The sequence below is a fragment of the Carettochelys insculpta genome, chromosome 5 (genome assembly GCF_033958435.1).
Source record: "Carettochelys insculpta isolate YL-2023 chromosome 5, ASM3395843v1, whole genome shotgun sequence".
NCBI classification, from domain to species: Eukaryota; Metazoa; Chordata; order Testudines; family Carettochelyidae; genus Carettochelys; species Carettochelys insculpta.
In genome coordinates this window covers 38354422-38364862 of record NC_134141.1, presented here as the reverse complement: position 1 = coordinate 38364862, position 10441 = coordinate 38354422, and the positions used below count along the sequence as shown (strand labels likewise).

Sequence of the window (10441 nt, the reverse complement as noted above, 5' to 3'; positions counted from 1 at the left end):
CTCCAACACATGTCATGCTGATTTTGCAAAAATCTCTTCCAAACTGTCTGAGGAAGGCGTTCCATTCAGAGAGTCGAACATGCATCCAGAAGCCAGCTGGACAATATGGTTGCAATGATGGAACGTTGGACACTTTAAGAAAGAATGGAGAAAAGAGTTCCAGGTCACTTGGATGAAAGTGAAGAGATGCCAATTGTTTCTTATCAGAGAAGCAGTTTACCCTCAATGCTAGCAAGATCGTCCAAGAATTAAGAACATTTCAATTATAGGATGAATTCACAAACTGGAGTTTGGAAACCAACTTTTTCAGAAGTACTCTCTGAAACCTATTAATATTCTATACATCACAGGAAATGAGATGCCGTGGAATTTTAAAAGATTTTCCTCCTGTTTCTTCTATTGTATACTCTGGAAACATTTTCAGATGGTTTTATATTTGTAGCAGGATATTTATGTAAGTTTGGTATTTATTATCTTATTTATATTTCATCAGAGACAAAACTGAAGAATAAATTATTATTTTATAGTAAATGGCAACCTGTAATCATTGTGGTTTGTGTTAAACAACCATTTGAAAAGAGGCAAAGAACTAAAACCAATTCTCTTGTGTGCAGACTTGAAATGGGTGAAATGTAGATTTACAAATTAAAGTGTAGTTAAAATGTGGCTGTACTCTTAAAGGGAAAAGAATAAGTAAATAATAATGTGGCAGAACCATGTTGAGTGTCCCTAATTGCATTCTTATGATACTAGCTGTTTTTTGGGTAAAAGAGCATTTTTTGTAGCTGTTAGTTTAGCCCAGCTTATGAGACAAAAAGTAATTTCTTTGTAACCTGTCACCAGCATCACCAACTCTACTGGTCAACATCAAAGGGATTCCAAAATATTATTTAATAAAAAATGGCAACCTCCAACCCCAGTGATTTGTAGCTTGTGTATCCAAAACAACAACATTTCTAAAAGTTGCGAGCAGTCCTTTTTTCCACTTCATATCAATAAATGCAGTGCCTTGCATGGTAAGGAGTCTCAGGGGGGCAGCCATGTTATACAGCTACACCTCCAAAGCAATAAATCGATCGTTGTTCATCCTGAAAACTTCAGTTCCAAAAAGTAGTTAAGTATGTGTCCCCTGCCCCACAGGCGTTTCACAGAATCACAGATTCACAGGGCTGAAAGGGGCCTCAGGAGGTCATCTAATCAAGCCCCCTGCTTCAAGCAGGATCAACCCCTACTAAGTCATCCAGCCAGGACCTTGTCCAGCCAGGACCTAAAAACCTCAAGGGATGAAGAATCCAACACCTGTCTAGGCAACGCATTGCAATGCTTTACCACCCAGGTGAAGTAGTTTTTCCTAATATCCAACCTACACCTTTCCCTCTTCAACTTCTGACCATTACTCCTTGTTAGGCCATCTGACACTACTGAGAACAGTTTCTCACCCTCCTTTTTAGAGCTCCCCTTCAGGAAGTTGAAGGCTGCTATTCAATCACCTCTAAGTCTTCTCTTCTGTAAACTAAACAAGCCCAGATACCTCAGCCTATCCTCACAGGTCTTGCGCTCCAGACCCTTAATGATTTTTGTTGCCCTTCGCTGAACCTGCTCCAGCAAATCCAAATCCTTCTTATACTGGGGGGCCCAAAACCGGACAGAATATTCCAGATGTGGCCTCACCAGTGCCGAATAAAGAGGAATAACTACTTCTCTAGATCTGCTCTAAATGCTTCTCCTAATGCACCCCAGTATGCCGTTAGCCTTCTTGGCTACAACGGCACACTGTTTACTCATATCCAGCCTTCCATCCACCATAACCCCTAGGTCCCATTCCATCGTAGGTTTCTTCCCTTGGCCTTTCTACCACATTTCCTGGGCTCCGATTTTCACTCTGTTACCCCTTCATGGAAATGGAGCCCCGCAGCCTACCAGCATTAGGCCCTCAGGATTAGCTCTCACCCCCCAAATACCATCAGAGTTTAACATGTCTTCCCCCCGACGTCCACGTGGAGACATGAGCCTTTTTGATTAGCTTTTCAGAAGGCCATGTGGAGGGTGTAGCTTACAACACCCAAACCCTTTGCACAGGATTCTAACACCTCATTGCCCTTCTCTTAATTATACAAGAAATGATGAGAAAGAAGAAACTTCATGAAACTCCTTGCCTCAGACGATTCCACTCTGCAGGCCATTTTATAGGCCTGGGTCAGGGTCACTGTAGCCTTCTCTTGCAGTGCATCACTTGTATTCACTAGACACAAATAAGACTAAACATTACCAGACATCAAACATTTTAAAAGATGTTAATAAAACTGCCTGATGGATCAGATCTCTTCCAAGTTTTGTGTGGTTCATGTTTCCAGAGACCGCTCAGTCAACAATAACACTGCAAAGAACACATTTCAGCTACAACACAAACATTTGAGACTGATTAAAATATATGAAAAGCCTCTGTCCCTTTGTAAAGATTGTCAGAAATTTTGTATGTGTCAGGTTTTTTTGGAAAAGAATATTTGCAAAAGGAGAAAGTTTAACGTGCAATTCTATAAACACACAGTTTAAAGAGGCCTCTCTCCAGAAAAGTTCATGCAGCTATCTTCAAAACAGTTTTGTATTTGAAGGCAACCAGTCAGGGTAGAGACATTGACGCAGGCGAACCATGATACAGAACAAGTCATAAATTATGAATACAGAATAGTCAAAGCAAACAATGTATTCAGAAGATCATGAGCAATTTTTAAGTAGAATGTACATCATTTATTAAACCATATTAAAAACATACATTGACAAAATCTGAATTTATTTGCAAAATATTTGCAAGTTGGAAAAGGCCATCAATCTATCATTCATTACAAATTTAGATAAAGATGGCTGATATGTCGAGGGAAAAAAATCTCCAGAAACGTTTCCACTAATAAATAGTTTAGGCACAAGCCCTATATGTGGGTTAATAAAGAGCACTAGGAGTTAAGGACAGGGAGATGTAAAGGAAATATCATGAAAAGAAAATGTTTTATTTTTCCTTTTTAAAGGATTAATATAAAAAATTCCTTTTCAGTTTTTGGATTCAGTGATGGAGAATCCATTGTGACATGATAGTGCTATGGTATGGAAAACAGAAAGTGAAACTTGCTGCAGGATGTGCAGCTTATTTAACAGAACACTTCGGCTTCACTCTTTTAAGCCCAGAGAAACATGCAATGAAAAAAGAAGAAAGCTTGTAGGGTGAAAAGTAAATCACATTTGTAACTGTAAGCCTAATTCATTTGTAAGAGTCTCTCTAGCATATTGATTATCCACAACAATATCTTTTTGGACAACTCTCTTTGGACTACATCTCTGGAAACTACTTAGTAATGCCTGACAAAAAACAGGTTCACAGCCGTCATTTGTACCTTCTCCTCAGGTGTGGCACAGCTGCAGTCAGGTTCCTAAGTAAAGCTCCAAGTTTCTTCATGCCCTTTGAGACAGGAATGAGACAGCTGGGGCATAGTAGGGTTTCCTGATTTTGAGTGTCACACCAGAGAGGGAGCGTGTTCCATCTGCTGACAAACTGACGGAACAGCAGTTTTACACATTACTGCTAACTGAAGATTTTTGCAAAAAAAAGAGCTTCAATACTTTGTCCCCGGCCCAATGTCCCCAAATATTATTTACTAAGACAACAGATATTCACACATAACAGCGCTAACACAGACACTTGGGAGTAGACAGAAAACTTTCTCATCTAATTTCCTGCTGTTGTATGTCAACCGTTTCTCATCATACTCTTCTTACCCTTTACATTTTCTTTTTCTAAAAGAAAGTGTTTGGGAGGAGGTATTGGGAGGCAGGTCGCATGTGGAACCGACAGCAAGAACCGTTAGGTATTATTGCTATATCAAAAGTTATGTGCTTGGGTGTTGTCCTTCTGATTGTCCACTTCCTAGAATGAAAAGAGGGAAATTAAAAGTCACAGCCTCAAGCTGGAAAACCCTTGGAACTAGAAAGTGATGACAGAAAAGCCTTTCACTCCAGAATATTTAAATTCCAAAACAGGGGTTGAAAACACAGACTCTTAAAGAAGACCTTGAACAGGCACCAGTTGCTCAAGCGGTACCTAAAGGCAAGGAATCTAAGGCATCAACATGATCCACAGGAGTTTCCTGCACTTTTGCCTCATGCTGCTCTTCTCCAGTGAAATCTCTTGTCTGGATTGCAGGAGGCTTCATGTTCTACAAACCAAAATGAACAGAAAGAGCTTAGAGCATCTGGAGGAAATGGGGGGAAACTTTCCTTTCCAATGTGTACATGAAAGGACGGCTTTCAAACCTGGAGACGTTCTCAAGATCCGACTGTCCCGGCAAGAGAACGCCAAGGCAGCCATCCAGCAGATCCTCCAAGAACTCTTGCAGATCTTCAACAATAATCTCACGCAAGCTGCATGGAATGGGACTGTCATAGAGCAATTCCAAAATGGACTTCACTTGCAGACTGAGAAGCTGGAGACATGTTTGAGTGCTGAGCTAGAAACGGAGAGAAACTACCCAGGAAATGAGAACCTCCTGCGCACCAGCCTGAAGCTGAAGAGATACTTCCAGACAATACACCAGTTCCTGAATGAAAAACAATACAGCCGATGTGCCTGGGAGATCGTCCGCAGGGAAATCTCTAGATGTTTTGTCTTCCTCAACATACTCACAAAGAGACTTGAAAATGAAGGTACCACACATTTCTTTTTCCTAAAAAACTAAAATGTTATTATTTAAACACAACAACTGTGATGAGATGGACAGAAGTTTTTTTACTCCGGTTATGTACACAGCTTAATCTTTCTCCCACAGTAATGTTGCCCACAGAGCTATTGCATAGTCAGGTTATACTCTTTCTGGAGGAACATATGACTTAGCTTTTCTCTATCACATACATAATGTTCGATATGAAAAATTATACAAAGGTAACATCACTGATTACTAATTACAAAATATCTTGAGTGACGACTAACCATACCAAATCTAAATTTTCCCAGTAAGTGCCTATGTAGGTAAAAAGAATTCCAAGAGTTGACTCATTATACAACATTCCAGTCAGGGCACCGAAAACTGTAGAGTCTGTGGCCACACTTTTCTATCCCACCATCTAATGTGCACATACAGATGACCAAAGGTGGTACTCCTGCTTTTCTTTGTTCTGTTTATTCCTAAATTCAACAGCTTTATAAATTACAAATTGTGAAAATATTTAAAGTGCAGTAAGCCTCAGGATTTATCATATGATATCAGCTAAGAAAAACACAGAACATATTTTAACTCTTACATATAGTCTTTGAACTACATCTAAACTCTTTACATTCAACCAGTACGTTTTTTCCATTCCATCAGAGTCAAACCATGATGTATGAAAACAGCTGAGTGACACTGATTCTCGCCTGGAGACCTTCGTCTGTATGTTGATTCTGCAGACGGTAACTTTTGAGACCTTTGTCATCAATCCAGAATTATACAAATGACTCATTCTACTGTTACACTCCAACGGCACTGTTACTACTTGCCATTGCCATTTATTCGTTCTGAAAAAATTGAAAAGTGAAGATATTGCTGAAAATATTACAGAAGTCCACATGGTACTTGAACAGAAGCAGAAAAACCTCAGGATTTCATAATCATTGATATTGCACATTTGCTCAGAATATGTCTTGGTCTGCTCTTAAACGTGCTCTTACACGCAAACTGTCACAAACTTCACTTCAGCATCACCTATGTGAACTGGACAACTTTCAAACACAATGGAAGCATAATATTCCTGCAAAGGCAGACTGAAGGAGGAAACTCCCTGTGGCCCTTAGAAGGCCTCAAGCCCAGAAAGAGATTGGTAAATAGCTGTCCAAGCAATCCTCCAACAGAATTCTCACATCCATGGATGCCCAGGAGATTCTCTGACTGATTTTCTACATCACTTGCTAAATTCCCCCACATGCTGTATGGAATGGCAATCCCATGGAAAAATGGACTCATAAGCAAGTGAAATATCTGGAAGTGTTTTTTTCCCCATAAAGATTAAATGGAAAGGAACAAGAAAATCCCAATTTCTAGGTAATCTATAAATAGTTGTGCTTGAATTTTAGCCTAGTGAAACAATTTATTCTCTTCTTCCACTGTGATAATGTTTTATTGGATTTTTAGAAGTGTGTTTATTTTCATCTGCCCATATTTATTCACAGTATAATTTATTGCTTTTATTTATTTTTCAGAGTTTTTTGAAATATTTATCAATAAATATTTATTTCTACAAAATAGCAACCTACAGCATGAGTGATTTGGGTGAATTAGATAAATTAAAATAAGAATCTCATGTTCTTCCTCAACTCTCTTGTTCAGCAAAGCTCTTGAAAGTATTTGCCTTTCTTAGAGTACCTGAGCTTCCCATTGACATGAGAGAGTGGACTTGGGGACATACAAAAGTATAATGTGAAGCTAAACACGGATTCAGCAGGGACTCCATAAGAAAAATAGCCATGTTAATTTATGTGAGCACTCCAACATACTATAAACCAGAACCTCAGCTCTGTACTTTCTGCGTTTCTGCCTGTCCCTCAGTTATTTTTCCCCCCAGTATTTGAAGTTGCAGGTGTTTGGTGCAGTATTGGTGATGAACTGAGGTTGGTAAGGGCCACCGAAAGGGTGAGGGAAACAGTGGCATACCAAGGGGACTATGTCAGGCTGTCATGGTACAAAGTTGCTAAACCCTTCCTCCAGCTAATGAGATATGTGTGAACTAGCTCCCAATCAGCCAGGTTGCCATGTGCACAGACTCAGTATCCCCGACCCCAAGCAGGCAAATGTGGGCATAACTTTTCCTCTCCATCCGTCAGGTTTAGGTAAATTTATCTCCCAAACAGCATTAACCTTATACTTCAAAACCAGCCTGTCACTCAGACTTGTAAGCAGTTAATGCTGCTCCCAAAAGTAGCTTGTGTTCATATGGCCTCATGTGGCACTAACAACTACTAGCTGTATAAGCAACACGCCTCAAAATTTCAGTTGTACTTTAATAATGCCTTGCTCTTAGAATTATAGCATTATAGACTATTAGGGCTGGAAGGGACCTCAGGAGGTCATTGAGTCCAGTCCCCTGCTGGATCAACTCTAACTAGCTAGAATCAACCCTAACCAAATCATCCTTGTCCCAGCCATGACTTTGTAAAGTCAGGACTTAAAAACCTTTCAGGATGGAGATTCCTCCACATCTCTAGTTAATGCATTCCAGTGCTTCACTCCCCTGCTGGTGAAAGAGTTTTTCCCTAATATCCAGCTTCGACCTCCTCCACTGAAACTTCAGGCCTTTGCTCCTTTTTCTCCCATCTGTCACTACGGAGAACAGCCTCTCTCTATCCTCTTTAGAGCCCCCCTTTGGAAGTTGAAGGCTGCTATCAAATCATCCCTCAGTCTTCTCTTCTGCAAACTAAATAAACACAGATCCCTCAGCCTCTCCTCCTTGGTCATGTACTCCAGCCTTCTAATCATTTTCTTTGCCCTCCACTGGACTTGTTCCAAGGCATCCACATCCTTTCCAAACAGGGGGCCCCAGGACTAGATGCAATCCTCCAGAGGTGTCCTTACATATACCAAATAGAGGGAATTAATTATGCCTCTAGATCTGCTGGAAATGCTCCTCTTTATGCACCTCAATATGCTATTCACCTTCTTGGCTACAAGGGCACGCTACTGAATCATATCCAGCCTCTCATCCACTGTAATCTCCAGGCCCTTTCCTGCTGTACTGCTACTTAACTAATTGGCCCTTAACCTTTTACAATGTGTGGTACTTTTCCGTCCCAAGTGCAGGACTCTGCACTTGTCCTTGCTGAACTTCATCAGATTACTTTTGGCCCAATCCTCCAAATTATCTGGGTCACTCTGGACCCTATCCCTCCTCTTCAATCTATTTACCTGTCCCCCTAGCTTAGTGTCATCTGTAAATTTGCTGAGGATGCAATCCATCCCCTCATCTAGGTCACTAATAAAGATGTTGAACAATACCAGCCCCAGAACTGATTCCTGGAGCACTCCTCTTCAGACCAACTGCCAACCAGACATTGACCCATTGATCATTACCCATTGGGCTCGACCTTCTAGCCAGCTTTCTATCCACCTTACAGTCCATTTATCCAGTCCATATTCCCTTTACGTATGGGCAAGTATTTTGTGGGAAACTCTATCAAAAGCTTTGCTAAAGTCAAGGTTTATCACATCCATTGACTTCCCCATGTCCACGGAGCTAGTTACCTCAACATAGAAACTAATCAGATGGGTGAGGCATGACTTGCCCTTAGGGAATTCATATTGACTATTGGTGATCACTTTCCCATCTACCAAGTGCTTCAAAATGGATTCCTTGAGTATCCCCTCCATGATTTTTCCAGGGACTGAGGCAAGGCTGACTGATCTCTAGGTCTTCTGGATTGTCTTTCCTTTTTGAAAGATGGACACTATACTTGCCCTTGTCCAGTCATTCAGGACCTCTCCCGACCTCCATGAATTTTCAAAATTACCCTAAAGCAAATAATTAAGAATTACCTGAAAGCAAACCAAAAAACCAGCACCTAACCCAGGCATTGGACCAAATTTTGTAAGGGTCTCTCTCTCTGCCCAGTTGAGGTATATAGAAGGTATTTTTCAAGAGCTATTAGTCAGTCAGAGCCCTTTGTAGGATTAACTTAAGACAGACGCTAAATGGAGATTTCTTATTTAACAGTTTTTAGAAGTTGTCAAACAACATTCAGATAGTATAAAAACAAAGGGTGTGTGAATTTTTACAGTGATTGGCAGCCTGCTTCTGGGGAGAAAACAGGAATGTATATTGCACATAAATCCCTTTTTGTAACCCGAGCTATGGAGTCTCTAGTAGGAGAGTGTGAATTCTTGACAGTCAACAGATGGCAGCACTGCAGAAGTTTTGTTCTCCTTCTTCCCTTTAGCCCAGGGGTTCTCGAACTTTTCATTGTGAGCTTAATCTTGTAAAGACCATTGCAATGATCATTTCCCCTTCCATTGGCGATCAGGCAACATTTTTCTGGTGGGTACACCAAATTCTAACAAAGAAAGCTGATGTTAGGAATGCACATATATAATTTTAGCTGTCTTTAAAGAAATGCAGACCCTGCCAGTTCTCTGAAGATCATAATCCGCTACTCCATATAGTCACTGATTCTTGTACCTCAGTTTAGGACCTGATGGCTTAGAGACCTGGACAAGGCATTAACTATTAAAACAAATGCACATCCCTTCTTATAGTGCAGGGTGTCTCTAACAGCTGTACCCATCAGCTGTCAAAGGTCTTTCCTGCCCTAAACTATCTCCCTTCATTCATTCCTCCATGCAGGTTACATTAAAAAACATAATTACATGAAAATAATGAGAGCAAAAATAGACTGTGCAAAAATCAAGGACCATTAAATCACCACCTCCAAAATGTATTCCCCTCTCCGGTGGAACATGGCAGTCCTGGATTCCATACACATTCTTCAAACTCTAATTACTTCGTTACCCATAGCGGAGAGGGAAATCTCCTGACATTCAGTTCCGCACATTGGTTTTAAGCTATGCTACATGGAGGAATTCATTCATTTGTTGAAGAAGTCAGTTGATGATACATATCAGCTAAGATTTCAAAATTTCATGTGACAAAGCCAACTACAGAGGGACAAAAAGGAAGGCAAATGATACCAGTACATCCCTATTTAGGCTCACCTTATTCTTTCCAGTGGCAGGCAGGAGCCGATACTCACAGCCACCACCACAGAAACATCTGAGCCTGTTGCTTTTATATAGAACATAAGGCCTTTTCACTCAGAGTTACTGTGCCTGTATCAGTTATTGGAACCAGTCAGACCATTGTTCCACTCCCTGTCAGTGTGTTCTATTACACCCACACAACCAGGACCCCCTTCACGCTGTATTTGCCTCAGGGAGTTTAAGTCTGATTTTCATGCACCTGACATTGCCAGAAGCACCCACTACACCTGTACGAACTCTGCCCCAGCAAAATGGGCATCTGCTCATTCCAAGCCCAACACACAGGCTACGTCTACACGTGCACCCAACTTCGAAATAGTTTATTTCGATGTTGCGATATCGAAATAGACTATTTCGATGAATAACGTCTACACGTCCTCCAGGGCTGGCAACGTCGATGTTCAACTTCGACGTTGCTCAGCCCAACATCGAAATAGGCACAGCGAGGGAACGTCTACACGCCAAAGTAGCACACATCGAAATAAGGGAGCCAGGCACAGCTGCAGACAGGGTCACGGGGCGGACTCAACAGCAAGTCGCTCCCTTAAAGGGCCCCTCCCAGACACACTTTCATTAAACAGTGCAAGATACACAGAGCCAACAACTAGTTGCAGACCCTGTATATGCAGCACGGACCCCCAGCTGCAGCAGCAGCAGCCAGAAGCCCTGGGCTAAGG

General features: G+C 41.2%; 1 protein-coding gene across 1 annotated transcript; it reads left to right on the top strand.

Moving 5' to 3' along the window:
• Positions 1-4118: 4118 nt before the first annotated feature.
• Positions 4119-4724, top strand: LOC142013454 (interferon beta-like). The gene has a single exon (XM_074994835.1). It carries the CDS (start codon positions 4119-4121, stop codon positions 4722-4724), a length of 606 nt encoding a protein of 201 aa, XP_074850936.1.
• The last annotated feature ends 5717 nt before the right edge of the window (positions 4725-10441 follow it).